Here is a 23,905-nt window from a genome sequence, read left to right on the forward strand (position 1 = left end):
ATGCAGGACGAATTAGACACTAGGAAGATGAAGTTAGGAAGTCATCCTAATTTATTTTGTAATATAGTATGTAACACAGTTTTTATTATATGCATATATTATACGTGGTGATTTTTTTTATCGGTACATTTATGCACATTTTTATGGAAAATACCAAAAAATTTAAGTATTTTTAAAAATTCTGGCACATACCAAAAATTTTAAAATTTCTGAAATCTTGTGACATTTCAAAAATTTTTCATAATTTTCGATTTACCTCCATCGAAAATTTTATAATTTTCGATAAAAACACTTCAGACATATATCAAAAATTTACAATTTCCGATATGTTTTTTTCAAAAATTCTAAATTCACGATGTATGTCTCTTTATTGCGGTAAAAAAAAAGTATAAATTTCAAAAAAAAAATCGGTACGGACTACACATTTCCAGTAAAAACCTATAAATTTTAAAAATTTCTGAAATTTATAAAAGGGTATAATAGTAAAAATGTGTTTTAAATGGAGGGTGTTAGATATAATTGTGAACTGACAAGTTAAAACCACGTAGGTTGTTAAAGAGTTATAGTCTTGGAGTAAGAAAAATGTAAATAAAACCTATTAAAACTATTTCCCATTTAAATTGTAAGGATTTAGCAATGTAGTCTCAAACTAATATTAATTTAGAGTGCGACCTAGAAATAACTGTTAAGTCCTCAAAATTATTAGACTTAGCAATATAGCCCCTTTAAATTTACGAAACATGTAGTCTATTAAATTGGAAAGAAAAAAAAATTAAAAAGTTATAAGACTTATACGTTGTCTTGAATGTTGGGTTCTCTTCTAAGCATCAAGAGAAAATTATAAGAATCTATCAGTATGCGGACGCAACTGAATTTAGGGACTTTGGTTGACAGAGAAGCTGTTCCTCAGCTAGTCCCCGAGTATTTTATCATCCACCTCCCCCTTGTATTGGTCTTCTTATTATATATAAAATGGCTTGAATTTCTTCCTTAAAACAAGATTATTGTGCTAAATGGCAATCTTACATAAGTTGTTCACGCAAATATCTTCCAATAAGTTGTTGTTTGTTACTGAAGTGACATTTTTGTTATAAACAGAATATATTTGCATTGCTAAAATGATTTATAAAGTTTTTATACCTGTTCTGGGAAATAAAGTTTAAAAGAGAACGCACACTAAGGTCCAGAAGAACTCGACGCTGAGATTTGCAGAAACCAGATGTCAAGATTTGGGTAAATGAGCAAAAGCAGGAAGAAAAAAAACATGGTTCTAATTAACTCAGCAGGGACTTCATATGGCATTGATTTAAACTATCTAAGGATTACAAAAGGAGAGGCTTCAGTGTGATATACATTTCGAAAATTTTGTGGGAACCTGATGAATGATTTATGTTACGGACAACTGATCACTACTAGAAAGAGGTGAATAATTTACCGGATCATATTGGGTATTTCAAACAACTTACTACTTGTATGCTAATGGACCAGATCTAGATACTGCAAATCTAGGAAGTGGACTGGGTCCAGTACTACCAGAAGCTGAGCCCTCAACAGATCTAACCTTATTTCGGCTTGCACCATAATCCAATGGCCCAGAACGACGGGTGTTCCTTAAGCTGCTAATATCAGCCTCATAGATGTGCTCTTGGCTATGTGATGATGATCCTTTAAAGTATCCTGAATCATTGCCATAATACGGAGATGTGGAGTCCCCGCGAGGATGCCTCGTGACAGGAGAAGCATGGGCTAACGATATAGCAGGTGAATGTCGCGGTGAGGCGTTCAGTATTGCCAATGGAGTCGATGGAGTATCAGCATAGTATTGACTGTAGACTGAGCGAAGAATGGCATAAGGAACATGAGTTTCCAGCGAACTTCGTGGAAGGTATGGTGAAATCTCACAAAGTTGGTCTAGGAAGATAAGTTGTGCTACAAGATGAGATCTGTGCATAAAATCAAAATATAAAACATCTTAGAAAACTTCAAAAGGAAAGACTAGTGATTCGGATAAACCAGAGCACTGATGCAGAGCCATAGGTGAATTCTGCCTCAAATAAAAAGTATTCAAGCAAAATCGAATATAGGTACCTCTGTGTTTCACTCCAAGAATCCAGTATCATCTCTGCAGAGAGTTTCACAAATAACTGCAGTGTGGAATTGATGCTTGCTTCAGCTGACATATGATTTGATAATTCAGGATCCATTTCCTCACTGGCATGCCCATTGTTTAAAGACTGCCGATGCTGATGTTCACGTTCCAATCTAACAAACTCACTTCCAGCAATCACTGCAGAAATGCATCTGCCCAGTATTACATGGTTAGAGAGAGAAATGATACCAAATATAATTGCACTATGGAATCAAAATACTAATAAATAAATTATTTCCAACTCCGATATAATTACTAGATAGTGGTGAATCCAATGACACGTGCGAAATTATAAGCATGCAGAAATAAGTTTCAAATCATTGTTAAGTATTAAGCTCCATCATGTTCAAAGACTAGAGAAATTTAGTCAAAAACATAACTACACTGACCTTGCCAAGCAATGGATGTTATTACTAAACCCCTCAGTGTCAACATTAAATGCCGTGGTGGACCATATATTAGATGTCATGAATGTTGCAAATAAGTATGGTAACAAGCTCCATGAACCATCACTTGCACCACCAACATCCTCTAAAATTGATCTTACCCAAATGGAATCATGGTCACTTACAACACCTGCAGTATTTGCCACTGTTCTCATTCTCCTGATCTCTTCCTTTTCTGGTACTCCGTCAGGTAGATGTTTAACCACCCCAGTTAACAGTGAATATATCAAGGGGGCGCCTTCTTCGAGTATGGCACCAGAAGCCTCAGATAGTAGCCTATCAAAAGCCAGGGCCAGACCAGCTTGAATACAAAAACCTATCACAGTTTCCAGATCAACTATTTGCTTCATAGAAGCTTCTCTTTCAATTCTATCACCAGCATGAAGACTAGAAGCAACTGCTTCTAGCACATCACGATTTGATCGCAATGAGGTGTCGATGCAATTTAAAAGTGCAGCAGTGTGCTCTTTAAGCATTCTATCTAGCCTGTCTACTCCATAGCCACCAAAAATACGTACAAAAGCCTGCAGCTCACTTAGATCTGTGACTGATTCTGCAAAGTATCCACCAACAGGCCTTGTACTCCTGAAGCATTTATGAATTGGAACAAACAATATCCCAGCACCGGATACATCCTTGATTATATTTTCGATATACCAATTGCACACAGATTCAGTGGCCGATCCTGTATGTTGGTCTATTGGCTTCTCAAACAAATGCAGAGAAGAAACTGGTCCTGAAAAGGCTTCTAAAAGCAAAACTTCACGAATACCCTGTGTAATGTCCATGCTGATGTGCTGCTCTGCAAGATGCACAATGCTAACATGTCTCCGAATCAGTGATTCCAGAACAGAAGGCCGTTGAAGATCATTATCTGTTTTCAAAACACCAAGCAACCTTCTTCTGAAATTACCAAGAACGCATTCTCTCATGTACTGCACAAATAGTTTGAGGTGTTAAAGTAATAACAGTAGAATTGATGTTTGGTTCTTAAACAGCGCAGTTAGATAGGGTGGGAGTGACATATGGGTTGATCCATTACTAGCTGAACCAGTGTCGGATTCGGATCCTCTATGTAAGGGATGGTAGTCAAGAGTGAAGTGCAGAATCGATTACAATAATAAAATCAATAACTTCAAATAAGTACAATAGAGTGAAAGATAATCACTTTGACCTCCAAACTTCAGGGAATGTAACTCCAAATGGATATTAGTTATAATGTAATAAATACAAGCAACTATTTATTTCTTAATTTATTACAACTTCAATCTAGATAATTTTTATATGCAAGTTTAGCACATGCACTTGTAAGCTATGAAGCACGGACACCTCTAAGAGTAGGTGTGTTGTAGTGTCCGACACTTATATGACACATGTACGACACGTGTAAAAAAAAGTCAGACAAGTGTCGGAAAAGTCAAATAAATGTTCCCAAAAAAATGGTTTTTTCTTTGCTTCGAGACTCTTTGAATCGGTGTCCGACACCCATATGACACTCATAAAACAAGTGTTGGACAATTCAAACAAGTTTTTCAAAAAAAGTTGTGTTTTTCTTTGCTTCAACACACCTTATACATTTTTGGGACAAATCTCACACATTTAAAAGGGTTAAACATGGACTGAAGCAATATTATCAATGAAGAATTGAAGACATTAATTTTGATTAGAATATTTTCTAACTCTTTTAGTAAAAGATGGATAAATGAAGCTCAAATACTATCACATATGTAGCGGTGTTGGTGTCCTATGTTTTTGAGATTATCGGTGTCGGAGTGTCCGTGTAGTATCCTGTCCCGGTATCCGTGTCATACTCCGATATATATTTTGTAAGTCTGTTTATAGATATAACTTCATTTTCTCTTTAAAAAAAGCCAGAATTAGCATCCATGTCATTAAAAGATGGGGGAGGTGGGGTCCAAAACATATGGCAATCTGACCAAATATTGAGACCCATTACAATTCATTGCACTACAGAATATAATTTTTTTTTAGAAGATAAAGATGCACCCTAACCTCTCTCAGAACAAAGACATGGTTTAAAACACATATGGGCTCCATATCATTTAAAACTGAGCACAAATTGGTCAACCTTTGCATTGCAGCTTCTAACCTGTCATTAGAAAAAGGAGGGACATTAAAAAGCAATGATTACGTGATTACACATACATTTAGCACAGGATGAGTATGACATACATTTTGATCGAACTATTATTTTCAGGAAAGCTTTCATGTCCAGGTAAAGGAAAGCCAGCAGTCCCTTTTGGAGATTTATATGATGGAATAGACACTCTTGATGCATAATTAAGATATGAAGCTGCTTGCTCTGGAAGAAGCTGATGAAACCTCAGTGTTAGTTTTTAGAAATAGAGCTTAATGGTATAACATAAGTATTTACCTGATTTTCTAGGGCACCAAATCCTCCTTCAGAATCAAGAATATTTATTAATCCTTCCAATCCCCCCATGATAGATTCAATCAGAGATTCGACATAGAGAACAGCATCCCTGCCAAACTTTGTAACCTGCTTGGAAATTCAAAATAGAATAACTATCTATATTTTGTATTTCTCATATTTTCTATAACATCCAATGATCAATCAGGCAGCAGTGAAAGAGCCAATATGACATATGGGTCGAAATAAGGCTTCATTCTTCAACAAGGTAGTGCAATTCATTATACTTCTTATGTGATAATTTCGGATTGGCAATGATATCAAAACACAATGATTATGTACTTTAAATTCAACATTTCACACACTCTCAATTGAAAGGGAAAAAATGGTACAAAAGTTGTATGAAGCCTTAAATGCAAATCATCCAATTTTAACATATCCATGTGTACCATGAATTCTGTTTTTCTAATATCATAATTCATCATTTTTCTTAAATAAAAAAATATACACCAAAATGAAAAATTTCAAATATTTTGCAGGTTAGATTTTCATGTAAGCTAAACAAAGCAGCAAAGCACCACAACAAAAAGGAAGCAAAGTATAGCTCCATCACAGTGTGGAGTTGGTGGCTTTAGAACTTTAGTCGGCACATGACAATTCACAGTATAAAACAGCAGGGTAGATTTGTTTTTACCTCTTCTGGAACAACGGGAGATGCACACTCTGGAAAACTACTAGCAATCCCAAGCCATGCACAGCAATGTTGAGGACGCCCTTCTGGACCAAACATAGTGTTTCTAAAAACCTATTACAGGAGCATTATTTGGCTTTAAAATGAAGAGAAATGATAAACAGGCTTCAGAATTTGAAACATAAGTGTCAAGTCATAGCAAAGAACTAGCTATTGTCATTCTAGAGAAACTGGATTAGGTGAGGGTGGAACAGGGCACTCACAGCTGTGAGGTGCTGGTGGTAAAAGTACAGCTTCCTAAGACTACCATGCTTTGAAAGTAGGGATTCCAATTCATCCACGCATCTGCATCAAGATCATGACACTGTTATATATACTATCCAAAATGGAAGTACTATCCGAAGTAGATTAGAAAAATATCATGTTATACCTCCCCAAAACAAAAACCTCAGCTCTCTTAGAGTAAAAAATTAAGTATTTAATTATTGAACTACTCAACAGTATTAGAATAGCATATTAAAGCTATTGAATTAGGAGAGACTAACAGACATTTAGGTTAAACCGTGTGTTTTAAAAGCACTACGGAGACTTTATTATATATAGAGAGACTACAACTAATTACATGATATAGTCGATGTGGGACTATTCTATATACAAATATTCTAACACTATGTATTTACAAATATCAACACTCCCCCTCAAGCTTGAGCATATAAGTCAAATGCACCAAGCTTGTTACATATATAATTAGTTCGGGGACTTCTTAGAGATTTTGTAAACACGTCTGACAATTGATCATTAGAATTGACAAAGCTTGTGACGATGTCACCTGACTCGATCTTCTCTCTAACAAAGTGACATTCTATCTCAATATGTTTGGTCCTCTCATGGAAGACTGGATTTGAAGCAATGTGCAATGCAGCTTGATTATCACAAATAAGTGTCATTGGTCTTGCTTCTTCAATTTGAAGTTCCTTGAGCAACTGCTTTAACCAAATAAGTTCACATGTTGCCATTGCCATGGCCCTATACTCTGCCTCAGCGCTTGATCTTGCAACTACGTTTTGTTTCTTACTTTTCCAGGATATAAGATTTCCTCCAACAAGTACACAATACCCAGAGGTGGATCGTCTATCAATGGGTGACCCTGCCCAATCAGCATCAGAGTATCCAATTATCTGAGTATGTCCTTTATCTTCATACACTAAACCTTTTCCTGGAGCACATTTGATGTATCTCAGAATCCGGATAACAGCATCCATGTGTTCTTGACAAGGGGAATTTAAGAACTGATTTACCACACTAACCGCAAAAGAAATGTCTGGACGTGTGACTGTGAGATAATTCAACTTTCCAACCAATCTCCTATACCTTCCTGAGTCAGATAGAGGCTCCCCCTGATTGGGTAGTAGTTTGACACTTGGATCCATAGGAGTATCAGTTGGTTTGGCATTCAACAAACCTGTTTCTTCCAAAATATCCATAGCATATTTCCGCTGAGAAATCACCAAACCATCTTTAGATTGGGCTACCTCAATACCCAAGAAATAGCGGAGTTTACCAAGGTCTTTTGTCTGAAATTGATTCGAGAGATGTTGTTTTAACTGGAGTATACCCTGCTGATCACTACCAGTTATGACAATATCATCTACGTACACAATAAGATAAATACATCCTTGGGCTGAGTGACGATAAAAAACAGAATGGTCAACTTCACTACGGACCATACCAAACTGTTGTACTACAGCACTGAATCTGCCGAACCAAGCTCTCGGAGATTGCTTAAGACCATAAAGAGACCTGTGTAACCTACACACCATATTCAATGACTCCCCCTGAGCAACAAATCCAGGTGGTTGCTCCATATATACTTCCTCTTCAAGATCACCATGTAAAAAAGCATTTTTGATGTCAAGTTGATGAAGAGGTCAATGCCGAATGGCTGCAATGGCTAGAAGAAGTCTAACAGATGCCATCTTGGCTACAGGCGAGAAGGTATCACTATAATCCAATCCAAAAATCTGAGTGTATCCTTTGGCTACCAAGCGAGCTTTAAATCGATCAATCTTACCATCTGGACCAACCTTCACTGTATAAAGCCAAAGACAACCTACTAAAGATTTCCCAGGGGGTAGAGGAACCAGTTCCCAGGTACCACTGCTTTGAAGAGCACACATTTCATCAATCATTGCTTGTCTCCACTCAGGGTGAGATAATGCTTCACCTGGAGTTTTAGGAATAGAAACAGAAGACAAAGAAGACAAACAAGTATACTGCAAAGGGGAAAGACGATGATAACATAAATCAATATAATGTGGAGATGGATTTCGTGTTTGACGTATACCTTTTCGAAGGGCAATCGGAAGATCAGACTCAGGTTGCAGGATCGGATCCGGTGATGGCGGAGGCGTCGGAGGAGAGTCTGCAATGACCTCAGGGACATGTATGACCTCAGGGACGGGGACGACAGACGTTGGACGACGACGCTGATATGTTTGAAGTGGTCGAGAAGTAGGGGGGTCAGGAGCCATAGACTGGTGGGGGATAATGGTAGGCGGGACATTAATAACTGTCGGAAAAGGTGTGGAAGTACTTTCTTGAAGAGGTTCCGGAGATACTGGGTTGGACCCGAAATATGGAACAGACTCGAAGAAGGTAACATCGGCCGATATGAGGTATCGTTGTAGAGTATGAGAATAACAACGATAACCCTTTTGGGAACGATGATAACCAAGAAAGACACACTTTAGTGATCGAGCTGCTAGTTTATCAAGACCAGGGGAGAGATTGTGTACAAAACACGTTGACCCGAATACTCGAGGAGGAATTGGGTGGAGAGGAGAATTTGAAAATAGGATTGAATGAGGGATTTTATTATTAAGGACAGATGAGGGCATGCGATTTATGAGGTAACATGTTGTGAGCACCGCATCCCCCCAAAAACGGAGAGGAACATTACCATGGATTAGTAGGGTCCGAGTGGTTTCTACAAGATGCCGATTTTTGCGTTCGGCTACCCCGTTTTGTTGGGGTGTATGAGGGCAAGATGTTTGGTGCAGAATACCATTGGATGACATAAAAGTTTGAAACTGTTGGGATAAATATTCACGTGCATCGTCACTTCTTAAGGTACGAATAGACAAACCAAATTGGGTTCTTATTTCTCGATAAAATTGTTCAAAAATAGAAAACAATTCAGATCTGTTCTTCATTAAAAATAGCCATGTGCAACGTGAAAAATCATCAATAAAAGTTACAAAATATCTAGACTCAAAAGTCGACACGGTACGCGAGGGACCCCAAACATCGGAGTGAACTAAAGCAAAAGGGGACGCAGCCCGTTTATTGACTCGATCAGGAAAGTGACTACGAGTATGTTTCCCTAACTGACAAGACTCACAATGTAAAGTGGACAATTTAGATAGACTAGGCACCAACTTTTGTAGCTTGGGAAGACCTTGGATGACCTAACTGTGCATAATGAGTGGAGAATCTGTGGTGGAGCATGTGGTAGATGACATATAGAAGTAGTAGAGGCCTTGAGACTCACATCCGACGCCAATCGTCTGTCCCGAACTCCGATCCTGCAGAGTAACATTACTATTAGTAAAGGTGATAGAACAATTTAGAGAACGAGTTAAACGACTGACTGACAGTAAATTAAATGGACAATTAGGTACATATAGGACAGAAGTCACAGAGAGAGATGGTAAAATTTGAACAGTACCAATCCCTTGGGATCGGGTTTGAGAACCATTTGCGGAAGTTATACTCGGTAAGAAACCAGAGGTAGAGAGGGAAGAAAAAAGACCTTTATTACCGGTAACATGATCAGACGCACCAGAATCGAGGACCCAAGGACCAATAGGAGATGATTGAGAGAAGCAAACAGATGAATTACCGGTGTGTGCAACCACCGAAGCCGTGGAACCAGAGGTCTGATTATTCTGACACCACTTGAGAAAATCCTCGTAGCTTGGCGTAGGGCTCTGAAGGGAAGGTGAAGTTTGCATAGTATCTGGATTATCAATTTGAGCTGCATTTACCTGGCGTGGAGGTTTGCCATGTAACTTCCAGCAACGGTCGATAGTATGTCCAAGCCGGTTACAATGGTCACACTTGGGACGAGGTTTGGAGTTGGATGATCCTCCTCGAAGGCGATTCTGATTGTTGCCAAGAGATGCAAGGGCAGCAGTGTCACCCGGTGTCGGAGCAACAATAGATGGAGGGGAAACCGGACCAAATGCATGAGGTGTAGCCAAACGCAACAGTTGTTCACTAACTGCATCGTAGTTAGGAACAATAGTACCTGATAAAATCTGATTACGAACAGACTCGAGTTCTGGTGGTAGTCCCTTAAGTGCCATGACCATGAAAAATTTGCTTTGTTGTTCGGAATGAGCTGTTGCATCTTTTGCATAAGGCATGAGAGTTTCGAAACTCGCTTTCAAGGATCAAGCTTACTCAGATAGGCTTGCATATCCATATTTTGCAACTTCAGTGTGTCGAGTTTGAGGATGACGCTGTATAGACAATGAACGTCGTTGGAGAAGACTTTCTTAGCCTTTTCCCAAACCTCATTGCAAGTGGAGAAGGCTTGATACTGCGCTTGGAGGTTGGGTGCGATGGAAGCACGAGCCCATACGTTGTAGTTGGCTGATCCGATTAGTTTTTCACATGGGATAAGCGGAACTTTAGTAAACGAGATGGAATCAACATCTCCCATGGCTTAAAGAAACAAAATCAGGAATGTGGAGACCAGATCTGTGAGCAATGGAGGGAGCCGAGTGGGACGGTTGGGAAAAACGGCCGGATCGGGCGGCAAGGTGGTTTTACCTGAGAATTTTGAGAAGTTAGAGGCAAACCAGAGAAGTTAGAGGCAAAACCGGAGAAGTTAGAGGCAAACCGGAGTGATGACACGGTTTGAGGGGAAAAAAAATTATCACCGGAAGACAGTGGGTCAACCAGGTAAAGCACGGCAAAAAGTTGTCTCTTAATAGGCTCTAGATACCATATTGAATTAGGAGAGACTAACAGACATTTAGGTTAAACCGTGTGTTTTAAAAGCACTACGGAGACTTTATTATATATAGAGAGACTACAACTAATTACATGATATAGTCGATGTGGGACTATTCTATATACAAATATTCTAACACTATGTATTTACAAATATCAACAAAAGCAAATCAAAATCAAGGAAAAAAACCTGGACCAATTGTAAGCAGCATTCCCCTCCGATAGTAAGCCTTCTTTGCCGGTGGAAACTGTAGCTTTCTCCAAGTGCCTAATGTTTATAGATGAACGCGAAGACGTGACCATCAGCAAAATTGATAGCCAGTCCTTTCGAAAATCCTGAAGATATAAGATCATTAAATGTAAACTTCACGCAAACATTACATTGTTAATAACTGAAACAATAAAGATAGCAGGATGGAGAAAAGTTAAGATTCTGACACTAAAAGAGCTCTAGTGATCAAACAATCTTTTACATGCATAAGCACATTAGCTGGACTTTGCAACTTTAGCATTAATTAATCTCTACCATACCAATGATTTTATTAGCCAAAATGTCAAGCACAATTTTAATGAATAGCACTACTTCTACATAAAAGTGGTAACTTGGATAATTGTAATATGTTTGGAAGGCATAAACTTTCCATATTCAAGATCTTAGAAAAAAGGCTGAATGGATGACCATACCGACAGATCACAAGTGATAGCAGATATATTTTCACTCTGAGGTTTTGGCAAGTGTTCAAGGTGGTGGACAATCTGCTGAAGAAGTCCTTTCAAGCTAGCATCTATGTCAAGAGCCACCATTCCAGGGGTTCCCAGCAAAAATCGGATTCTTCCGGCACTGGATGAAAGATAAGACAATGAGTAACCTCGAATCGCTGCAATAAAATGAAACAACTGTTAGCTTACACATATCTTACTAATATCTTGATCCCTATAGCATGGGTAGTAATACATAATATATATCTTTATCAACGTATCACTTGTTAGAGATGTGCTTTTAACATTCTTTGACAGTGGTTACAAGTAGCAATTAAATATCATATCCCTCATTTATGGAAGAAATTAATACACAAAGTCTAACCTGCAATGTATTTCCGGACCAAGCAACACAAATGGTCCATTCCATCCAACAGAAACCCAATGGTTGGGTCATTTGGGTCCTGTCAACATGATCATAAATTAAAGTCTGGTCAACCACCTTATTAATAGATTCAAACAGTATACTAAAAGAAAATTCAAAAACACATAAGAGTTTTTCATCCAATGACAGCACTTTTTCAGTTTTCTCCTTCCTCACATGTAGTTCATACTCTCATGCCGTTTCCCTTCTTATCTCCCCCATGACCTTCATTTTTAGCTATTTTAGAACATTCCCGCCCGTTACCTCGGCATTTTCACATAGTATAGGGTACTTTTATACGTTACCACCAGTTGCCACATTTGCTTATGAAACAAGAGCAGCTTATCCCGAGGAGAACTGAGCATAAGTCTGATTTCTTAGGGTAGTCACTCAAAAGTTATATCGAGGCAGAAGAAAAAGAGCTAAGTTATTCTCTCTAGCTTGGGAATCTGTCTTAACCAGGGAAGTGAACAGCTTCACATCTTGCTGGGTGTGTGCCCGGCTAAAGGAAGATCATCTTTCTTCATTGCTAGGATCAACGGCAAAGATCCCCCTAAAATCAGATTTAGGGCTTGAGCCTCGGGGTCTTGGGATAAATCCCCAGTAAGATCGGAGTCTTTCATTCCTCCTCCCTTCAGTCCAGTTTGAACCCGTCCCAGCAACGAAGACCTTCCTACTTACTGCAAGGTGAGGCTCTGCCCTTCCCCTAGAATCCACTCCTGGTCGGAGGAGGAGCAGCTAGTCCAACTTCTTGAGCAGCCGAGATATTGAACAACAGATAGAGTTTTATAAATTCATTGAACTTTGTCTGTCCCAGCCCACATGGCACAGCCAACACGAAAAAATATAATAAAAACTAATCTTGAAATGAAAACAGTAGCATACTAATAAATAGTTTTAGAAAGCTCTAATTTGGTAATTTAGGGCCCGTTTGTTTTGGCTATTTTTAAAAATGATTTTTATAGTGTAACATAATTTTGTTTAAAAAAAATTTACAAAGAAACTTTTCATAAAAGCTTCAAATGAAAATTTGATTTGAATAGTTATTCTTAAAATGTGATTTTAGATATTTCCTCATTTTATTGAAACTTTTTTTAGATATTAAAATTTCAAAAAATCACTTAATTTTGAAGCTATTTCAAATAGCTTTTCATAAAAATCATTTTTGAAATACAACTTTTGAAAAAATTGCGATTTCAACTATGTTTTGATCTTCAATAATGTATGTTCATGTTATAGGACATCAAAATTAGTCATTCAATTTAGAAAAAATAAATATAAAAAACTTATAATATTTTGAAAAACGGTTTCATAAAATCCATTTTTTAAAATACAAAGAAAAAATCTATTTTTCTAAAGCAAAAACAAACAGACCCTTAATTACAGAAGAGCATCAGTTAGATCATAAAAAGCTAACGAAAATAAGTGCTTACAATGTCCACTGGCACCACACGAGCAGTTTTAGATTTTGATGATGCAACCCCAACATGTTGGAAGTACCAGATCACTTCACATTGTGCTAAAGCCAAGGCAGAAAACACCATCTGGAAAGATACATCCTCTCATAAACATGTTGTTGAAAACTTAAAGATGCATGAAAATATAGATTAAAACAAAAATAAACAGCCAACACCAAAGCTACAGAAGTATAGGTCAACCACCCATGAAAGAGAGACATAAACAGCTTATTTGCAGCTTATAGCACTGGTGCTTATCAAAATAAACGCTTATGAATAAGCTTGTATACGTTATTTTTATAGTAAAAGAGAAAATAATTTACATGGTTTTTATATATGGTATAAATTATTCTCATAAGCTATTTTGAAGAACTTACAAAAATAAGCTAAAAAAAGTTTATAAAAAATGTTATAAGTTGTTTTGATAAGGTCTCCCAAACAATGTCACAAAACTTATGTCGGTAGATAAGCTCGAATAAGTCAATTCAAACAGGCCCATAATTTGATATCTAGCTATCTGAAGACAAGTTTAAGAATATATATGAAGCATATTAATTAAATTAGCACACTAACATTACCTTTAACTATTAGGTTCGTGATTTGGGATCAATCATTCAAATAAACAAACCTCTCTAACAAGCCATTTGGGATCACAATTTTATTCAGTTTGGTTCATTTATTAAATATGAGCATGAGCATAATATCAGACTTGTTTAGCTCTCAAATAACTTGGTTAAGATTAAAGGAGTATTTTTGTTACATAATCTTAAATATATATTGGGTATATGAGTGGATGAAAGTCAATTTTATTTGGGGACGCATTTTGTTTATTTAAAAGCTTCTTATCACAAGTAAACATTGGACTTAACAAACTACACACTAACAAAATATAAGAATTAAATGTGTGCTCTTCATGACAAGAATATGAAGGGCGTCATAACAGTATTTACAAGATATAAGAATGCCAATTTTAACTGAAAATCGCCTCAGGACCATCATTAAGTCCAAAAAGCAGTAACAGCTATAAGGTACAAAAAGAAGGAGACCTGTCTTCACCATCAGACTACAAACAAAAGTTTCAGCAGCAAACTAGAAATTGAAACCATGTATGCATGTATGCATTAAAGCAATAAAATTTAAATTAAAAAATTCCAAAATTCCAAAATTAAATAAGTATTTATAAAATATTGGGTTAGGAACAATAAACCACTTGGTTGTTTAAGTTAATAAACAGTTACTCCTAAACCACCCTTCGAACAACATTAGCTAATTGCTTGATCATATGTTGTTAAACTATAAAACAAAAACAAGACTTCCTTTAAGTAATTTTGCTTAATAAAACAAAACCACAGAAGACACTTAATAATATGTACTTGTGTACAAGCAAACCTATAAAATTTATAAGTGAAAGCATAAGAAAAATTTCAGCAACAAGTGTCGGATACAGCATGTTTTTATGGTTCAAAAATATGCCAAAAGAAAGGTACCTGAATGTTGGGGGCCAATAGACTGGGCTGATCAGTAAAAAACAACACCATTCTCCCTATTTCTTGTTTCAGCAAAATTCTCCTTTCCCGATGTATGGCATCACAAGATAATAATGCTTGTTCATGCACTTCACTGAAAAATTCAATCACTTCTGAGATTACCACTGTCAATTGTAATAATATATAACAGAATATAATATATCATGCACATTTTACAAAAAATAAAATGTATAAGACCAAAGGTCCACCTTACAATTTGTGGACTAGATCTAACTCAACCCTAAAAACTAACTCAAGAGGTAAGGATTATCCAAGCCTTATAAGGACTAATTTAGCTATATCTCTAGTCAATGAGGGGTCTCAGCAATACTGATGCAGCCTTTCATGGCATAAAACAATTCAGTTTACATAGTATTTAATTTGTTTTTGTTTCTTAGTGTAGAAAGCATAACTGCTTTCAGAATCATTGGCAGATAATTTAGATTTCAGTCACAAAACCACTGAAAATGCTAAACTGAATAACCATGGACAAGTTCTTAGATTTGCCTATCTTGGCCTCACTTGTCTCTGTAATACACTAAAACATAATATATTTAAATAGGAATTCTCAATATACCTTATCATTTTCTCAACCTGCTTTGCAACATTATATTCCATATCTGCCTCTTTCTGCTTTGTGCGTCCAGATTTTGCCATCTTCTTAGATTCTAATATTCGAGGTAGAACGTACAGCTGATATTCCTCATGCAAAAGTATGTACTGTATGTTGATGATTAGAAATTTGTCAACTACCACAGATAAAAGACACTGCTCAAAAATAGACAGGCAAAATTTACCTCATCTCTGAATAATGTGAGGACTAAATTCTCCTTCAATACAACCTGAAATTCCATGAGCAAACTTAACATGATTAATAATTAACATTCCATAACTATAATGATGATCCACAAAATTATCAGGAAGTTTGAAGCTTGGAATTATTAATAATCCACAAAAGTTTTACATAAAATCATTTATTAACCATCACAATATTTGGATGACTAGTGGGAAAGAGTATCATCTTTATCTCAAAAAAAATAAAATTCGAATCGTGCTCTAGTTAAACCACTTGGTAGAAGTATAGCACGCCACAAGAAATAGAAAATTATATACTATTTGCTTTATTTCACAATTGATGGTATACTATACATCAACCTCCACGCCTCTGAACTGCTTACCCGAGCACTTGTCTTAACACCATAAAATATTACATTTATATTCCTGAATAAAGCTGAGCTATTCTATAGCACTCTCGTAAAACAATCCCCTCTCAGCAACATTAAGCTCAACTTAACTCTTTTGAAGAATTAGATTAACCTGTTAATGATTTTTTACTTGGAGCTCAAAGCATGCTTCTTCCTCAAAGATATCTTATCTCTTGCAGAGCTCCAATTCCATATTCTGTCATTTCCATTTATGGTTCATTCATTTTCATTTTCTGTCTTGCCCATATTACATTGACGTGCACCTCAAGACATGAAAGAACAGTTATCTAGTTTGATGTATTTACACTTCAAATCATCAGTACATGCATAACGAGAGCAAAGCTGCATAAGAAATAGAAACACATATGAACACCTCCCTTTCCCATATCTCTATCAGCCACTAATACTCTCCCATATCTCTATCAGCCACTAATACTAGTATTTATGCTTGGGCATATTTACTGTTTATACTTTTCAGAGAAAATGCTACCAAACATTGTATTAAGGCTATCTTGCATCAATAATTGATCTACAGCTGTTTTTGCCTCAGCAAATAAACATATCAAATAAGTTGCAAATAAGGAAAGAAAAAATCAAATATAAATTTCTTATATGGATAGATGGTTTAAGTTATATGAGCATGGATCATACCAAAGCAATATCAATACTAGTGACACGACGCAGCTCATCAGGGCAGACAAGATACCCAAATAACACCCATTCTCGATATGCGGTTACATTTGCAAGATCTTGTGCTCTCTGCAGCGTTGAGTGAAAGAAGCAACTCAGTATTTTACAGTTATTTATTTTTGATGTTAATATCAATATGTTTAAAACAAAAATTAACATTACCAGCGGATGAGCAGAATTTGTGAGTATGTCTGGATACCGAGGATGATATGGACTTAAAAATCCTTCATTTCTAAGTTTCTTTGTGTCTGTTGATAGAAATATAATAGGGCCTACAGCCTCCAATACCTGAAAACAATATCAAAACTTTAACGACAGGACATTAATTTGCCAAATACAGTCACTCACCAAGAAACAACATTAACTAAGAAAATCCATTCATTACACAAGATATCATAAGAAAACCATTCATGCATCTTCATCAGATAGATTAAGCTCTTTGGATGGTTCATGGTTGGTCTGTAAAGTGGTATCTGAGGCTTTATGACAAAGTGGTCCATAAATGTATCCTTGCTTCCCCATTCTTCTAATAAAAAGTTGAATTTCAGCAAAAGATAGATATGCCCGAGCAATATTCATTTTTTAAGCCTGAGGGCTCTTGTGTGAAGGGTTATGTTAAAGATAATAGGAAAACAATTCATGCATCTTCGCCCAACAGCTTAAACTATTGGCATAGTTGATGAATAACATTTACCTAAAAGGATAACACATTTAACATAAAAAGCAGAGATAAGATGTTCAATCCTGTGTCACATTACAGGACAGTTTTTATTCATTTGAAAAGATTATTAATAAGAGGCTGTAGTGATTCACTATGAAGCTTATGTCGTTAGTTGGAGAAACATGAATGGTTTTATGTATCTCTGAGACTAAGAGTTCCTAGTTGACTATTTGCAAGTAATAAAGGGTTCCTGCATAGATGGCTGTACTCCAACCAATCACACCATCCATGACAAACAAAACAAACACTTAGTTCTTTCCCAAAGTAAATAAGTTATATAACTTGATTATTCGATATTTAGTATTTTCCTGAGCAAAGATATCAAAGTACCACAAACTCGGTCATCTCCATTAAAAAGTTTTCCTTTTCACAAGCTTACACAAGATTTAACACCAACAAATGTAACTCAGAAAAAGTAAACATGAAAGTAAAATTTTTGTTAAGTTTGATCATGACAAACAAGTTACATCTGCTCATTATTAGGAAGAAAAATAACTAGCTATAAAACTAAAAGAATCTACTCTGCCTTTATCATATGAACTCGCAATTATTTATATCATATGAACTCGCAATTATTTATATCATATGAACTCGCAATTATTTATATCATACTGACAAATACAAGAATGTGACTAACCTCTCCAATACGAGGGCTCACAAAATTTAGGTCTTCCTGTAAGCCTTTTAGTGGTGGATCATAAGAGTCTATGAACTGTACCAAGCTGTAAAATAGAGAAAGAAACATAAAAGGATTAAAATGATGAATATTGTTTTCAACCAAAAAAAGTGACTGGTAAATTATCATAAAAGAATCTCATTAACACTAGCATAAAATCCATTTTTTTATCATATATATCATTTTCATCCCTAAGGCAATTAATTTTTCAATTTTAACCTTCAAACTTCAACTGCTCAACAATCAATCACATCCCTCCATTTGGCTATAACTCTGTTCACGAAAATTGTTTACTTGACTTGTAATAGTATGTAAACTCTAATTGTATAATGATGTGATTAAAGATAGAAGTTGTATAGTGGACTGGGCTTCATAATAATAATATATGATTAAACTAATATAAACCACACCTAAGATTTTGTACTAAATTGTCATATACTATATTTTCATACCAGAATTAATAGATATCCAAAACTAGAACTTTGACTCTCTCACCCGGATTCTCTCGTTCCTACTTCAACCTTCTCTCTTAACCATGTTTTTCTAAAGAAGTTTTATCTATTTACTTTCTCCACATTAAGTACTTCAAACATATTGTTGCAGTTGAACATCTATTCAAGAATGTCATTTGAGCCGGCTCTCCATCAAAGACATTCCATGGAAGGTTAAAGTACATTTTGTCTACTCAATATTTAGTGTAGGCTGTATATGTTTATAATATTTAGTGTAGGTTGTATATGTTTATTGTAGCTTACCAAAGCCCCTGTTTCTCTCCATATCAAGTTGTTCTTATATGCCTTGTCACTCGTGTTTTGGTAGCTCTGCAACATTGCACAATGAGACCAGCATGGAAGTTGGGAGGGAAAAGGAAAGGCAGGAGTTGGGAGGGAAAAGGAACAGACGGGGTTAGGGTTGGAGGAAAGGGAAGAAAGAGATGACAGACTCCTACCTTGTTGTGTTTGTGAGTTAATAAATATTCCCCAAACTCTTTCCCTAGTTTTAAAATGCTTCCAAGCAAGGAAAGATTTTATCATAAACCTTTCCCTTCCTCTCTTCTCTTCCTACCAAAACAATCACTAAGAGTAAATTGGAATCTCCATCTGTCTCCCGTCCATCCATCTCCAGGAACACAAGTCCATGTATGCATAACTGCACAAGCAAAATGCCTCTCAGCATTGTTCGAGACATTTTGATGCGCAGATGTTAATAGTATTTTTTTGGATGAAAAGAAAAGGAATTCTTTTTTCTTTAAAAAACTATATTATACAGCATGTTCAGTCTGTGAGTGTATAGAAGCCTACTTATGAGAAGTTATCAGAATCAGAACATCTTACCGATGATAAAAATCACAATCCCGCTCATTTCTTGACATTGCATGTAGAAGGTTATAGGTCAGAAGCAACATCTTTCTTGGCATCTGCTATGAAAGCATTGGTTTCAAAATTACTGCTAATTTATACTTGATCACAAATATCATTTCAACAAGGATTTTATTCTTCATAAAATGAACAACTTTAAGAAAATAAAACAGGAAGATAGCTTGCCTTCTCGGAGAAAAGGTTAACCCGTACAAATGAGCAGAAGAGATCCATAAATGCATGCAGTATAAGAGAATTCTGATGGGGCTGCAAAACACTGCCTAGTTATTTGAGATATGCAGAAAAGATAAAGTAATTATTTATTAGTTTATTTAAATGTGAGGACATCCATTAGAGCTATTTCACTAAGTAAAGAATATATATATATATATATATATATATATATATATATATATATATATATATATATATATATATATATATATATATATATATATATATATATAGCACAGTAATCGGTGTGTACACGGGTCAGTTTTTTTTTTTAGAAAAGAAAAAAAGGACAATTAAAATAAATAAATAAAATAATTGAGTATTAGGAAGGGGAAAAACCAAGACCAGGTTAACACATACTTCACCGGAAAAAATCTAAACATTTTCAATAAAATTTGAGATGACACGTTTATAGTTCAGATACATTCATTCATAAAATTTGAATCACTTTTCAAGAAAATTTGACGTGACTCCCACTTCTCTGTCTTATTAGCTCAGATCAAAGCAACTCAAATCATAGGAGAGCAACAATACTGATACTCACCAACAAGGTAATTACTGTACTACTTAGATCCAAAATAAGTCGTAGGGCTTGTTCACGGAACACCATCAAGTCAAGAAGTAGCTGTTACACACAAGAATAATTATCATGTGAGTTTAGGCAATGTGCAGCTGAATTGAAAGTCTAAAATATATGCATAAATGGGAAGTTTTAGGTGGCATAATATGATATAAATAAAGATCACCCAATGATCAAAATCATAAATTACAACGATAATCGAACCTATAGTCTATCTTGTTAAGGTCAACCAAAGCAGATTAAGGAGAAGCATACAAGCCCATTTTTATGAAAGTTATATTTAATTGATGACGTGTGCATCAAATAAATGGCAAACAAGAGAAAATATAAACCAAATAATAATCAAATTAAACATCAAATGCAAAGCAATGAAACATAACTTTCATAAGTCAACTGCTGCGGTTTAGTGTTTCTTCATGGTTGGCTATGTAAATTGTTTTGGTACATAAAGCACGGAGTAAAAAATCCTTTTTTGCGGTCCAAGAAACCTAAAAGTTAGAACTAGGTGTTTTGTGGCACTTGGCAGTACTTTTTTTGTCTTTTTTATTTTATTATATATAAAGCAACTATAAGAAGGGGAGAAATTATTAGGATAAAAGGTGATGGGAATTTATCTGTACCCAAGGTTAGTAGTATATTCAAAGGCATTGCTTAACGTGTAATGGTTCAGTTGAGTAAAAATTCCTTTAGGTCTCTATTATAGGTTTATGTATCTCCTTGTGTTGTATCAGTTTTAATTCTAAACTACATGTTTTAGTCTTTTAGACTTGAGTGCAAGCTTCAGCCTTTTCTACCACTTTTATCAACCTTTCCTCCTATGAAAAAAGAAACAAAACTGGAATTGAATTTCAAATTTTCAGATGTCTATCTACTCGTGCAGTAAATTGAGTACAACAACCACAACAATCAAGCCTTATCCCACTAAGTGGGGTCTGCTACATGGATAACTTTTGCCATAATGTTCTATCCAGGACCATACTTTTGTCTAAATTGTTAATCTCGAGATCTTTTTTAATAACTTCTCTTATAGTTTTCCTAGGTCTTCCTCTACCTCTAACTATTTGACTACTCTCCATCTAATCTACTCTCCTTACCGCTGAATCTACAGGTCTTCTCTCTACATGCCTACACCACCGAAGTCTATTCTCCACCATTTTTTCTACTATTGGTGCTACCCCAACACTCCCTCTAATATTGTCATTTCTAATCTTATCATATCTAGTCTAACCATTTACATGTAGAATTTGGGCAGTGTTGATAACTCTAATAATCAAGCAAGACAAGTTAAATAAGGTGTCACGAATCAACTAAACAAAAAACTTTGGGCTTGAAATGTAGACTGCAGATACCCACCCAATTCTTTCCCGAACTTACTTTTACTAAGAAGAATGTGTCAACCATTAAAACAAAAAAGAATGTGAGGAGTAACGTTTGAAGTCTATACTACGTGATCATACAGCCTTTGGCACCATGTCATGAACAAACCAACTGAAATCATAAGTTGTTGAGTGAAAACACATGAATGATTTTATATCTAACATGAGAGCAAGCCGCCGAAATGAGAATACTGGAAAGCTCCAATTAACTGCTAGGTTTATGAATGGAACATATGGAAAATCAGTAAATAAAAGTCTAAAAATAGTACCTGCACCCATGGTTCCAAGCTCTGTAAATGAAGTTCTGCATGATCTTGCATCGAGTCCCAAGCCATCTTATCTATCTGCATCCATATTCTTCCCAAATAATCAAAACTACAAAAGCCTTAATTAACATTCAAAATGTAAAGCACATAGAATCAGACATGACTTCTTACACGTTCTAGTTGCAACTTGCTGAAGTGTTCTGGAAATTTCTTGGAGAGCAAAACACAGATTCTAGGATGGTTGGGGAATACCCCAGCTTTCCAAAACCCATCCGAAAATACATGATTGATGGGGTCCGGATAATCCAAAAGTTGATTTAACCTATACATCTTAGCCATAAGACCCTCGGCAACATCAGTGAGCTGCACAACCCACTGCATGTTAAGACCCTTGTGGGGTTGAGACGGCGTAGAGCCCTGAGACTGCCCGTCATGACCGAAATTCCTGGAACTGGTAGAAGACAGTGGAGAAGCAGCATCCGTTCCAAGGTAGTCTGCCCATCTAGATGGACCATCCCACTCCCTTGATCTTGCAGCAGTAGGCGACAGTGAAGAATCCTGGTTTGACGATTTTTGCCTCGACTTTGCCATGAACTAATCAGCCGTCTCTGCACATCAAGTTTACCAGAAAACAATTTCATGTGTTAAGCGTAATCAACACCAACACCAACATAACTCCTCACTTTACAGTACCATTTTATTCATACTCAAGTACACATGTCCAATTTTATTACCAAAAATCTAAAGTCTTCAAACCTAAAATCCTAAGCCTCTCAGAAACACTATACTGTGAATTTCAAACCTAAAATCCTCAACAAGAAAAAAAAGTGTACCTAAATATACAAAAAAAAAAGCAGTGAAGAATGAGCTTAGAAGTTGAACCAACATGCATGAGTATGATTTGTGAGCATACAAGACCATCGATAAAGAGAATTTGTAAGCTGTAAGCATGAATTATGTAGTTTATAAGCAAAGCAAGTTACTGAAAAAGGGGAAAAAAAGATAGAACTAAAAACCTAATTCCATTTCTAGCTCGTTGTTAAAGCAGTGAGAAATTCAGTTATGAGAATTACCAAAAACAGAAAGTGTAACATCAATTAATAAACATACAGAACAAGTTTAAAAACAAAAAAAAAAGCAAAAATCAAAAGCATTTCGTTACGGAAAGTGAAAATCAAAATCTGAAATTCAAACTTAAAATTCAAAGAGAGACTTCACATTTTCACAAAGCATAGAGAAAATAGATGAGAAAGAGAGAGATTACGGTGGGAGTAGAGAGAGAGAGAAAGGTTGAATGAATGAGAGAGAAAGAGAGTGAATCAGATCTGAGAGTGGAAGGAATATGAATGAATTGAATCATGTGAATGGAAGTGCGGGAGGGAGGGAGCTGCAATTTTCAGCGCAGATATCATCATCATCATAATATTGTAACTGTTGTTGTTAGCTTTTTCTTCTTTAGTTGCAATGATAATAACAGTTGATTCAATTTTTAATTTTTATTTAAATACCAAATGTAGTACAGATTAGCCGTTTTTGTTTTTGTTTTTCAATTAGTTGTCACGCCTATTTCTTCGGTTTTACTTCTACACGACGTGCGTCTCCGTCTTCGCTCACTCCTACGCTTTTCTATTTTTCTTTTTCTACTCGGAATAGTATCTACGCTTTTCGGTATTCTAAATTCTAATATCACGATCAAGAGTGGAATTCGATCTACTTTCCATATATATTTAGATACTCATTATTTATATAGAGTTTAATGGTTAAAACTATCGATTTTCAATCTAATAAAAAAATATCAATTTATGTATAAAATAAAAACTATCAAATATCAATTTTCAAAGTCATTCAACTAATTTTGATGGTAAAATACACGTGGTTCTTCACAAAAATATTGAAATTTCAACTACATTAAGTATTTCTTCACAAAAATATTTTTTTATTTTTATTTTTCTACAATAAAGGAGAAATATTGTGAGGAGAACATACATGATATTCT

General features: G+C 35.7%; 1 protein-coding gene across 4 annotated transcripts; it reads right to left on the reverse strand.

Moving 5' to 3' along the window:
- Positions 1 to 1,265: 1,265 nt before the first annotated feature.
- On the reverse strand, positions 1,266 to 23,505 carry LOC127100358 (protein NAP1). 4 transcript variants are annotated; one of them, XM_051037494.1, is made up of 24 exons: positions 23,174 to 23,485; positions 22,081 to 22,517; positions 21,913 to 21,987; positions 20,232 to 20,312; positions 19,640 to 19,720; positions 19,430 to 19,512; positions 18,057 to 18,141; positions 16,861 to 16,986; positions 16,660 to 16,767; positions 15,601 to 15,645; positions 15,381 to 15,523; positions 14,765 to 14,897; positions 13,254 to 13,364; positions 11,782 to 11,860; positions 11,382 to 11,575; positions 10,888 to 11,033; positions 5,942 to 6,023; positions 5,682 to 5,792; positions 4,991 to 5,116; positions 4,789 to 4,928; positions 4,609 to 4,705; positions 2,539 to 3,530; positions 2,089 to 2,301; positions 1,266 to 1,943 (listed from the first exon to the last, which is right to left on the reverse strand). In XM_051037494.1, the coding sequence occupies exons 2-24, from the start codon at positions 22,498 to 22,500 to the stop codon at positions 1,466 to 1,468; spliced, it is 4,149 nt and encodes a 1,382-aa protein (XP_050893451.1). In that variant the 5' UTR covers positions 22,501 to 22,517; positions 23,174 to 23,485; the 3' UTR covers positions 1,266 to 1,465. The 4 variants fall into 4 exon arrangements, with proteins under 4 accessions (XP_050893451.1, XP_050893450.1, XP_050893452.1 ...); XM_051037493.1 differs by having other exon boundaries at positions 16,660 to 16,986; positions 23,174 to 23,489; XM_051037496.1 differs by lacking the exon at positions 1,266 to 1,943 and having other exon boundaries at positions 2,097 to 2,287; positions 16,660 to 16,986; positions 23,174 to 23,505.
- Between the last annotated feature and the right edge of the window lie 400 nt (positions 23,506 to 23,905).

The sequence above is a fragment of the Lathyrus oleraceus genome, chromosome 7 (genome assembly GCF_024323335.1).
Source record: "Lathyrus oleraceus cultivar Zhongwan6 chromosome 7, CAAS_Psat_ZW6_1.0, whole genome shotgun sequence".
Taxonomy (NCBI): Eukaryota; Viridiplantae; Streptophyta; class Magnoliopsida; order Fabales; family Fabaceae; genus Lathyrus; species Lathyrus oleraceus.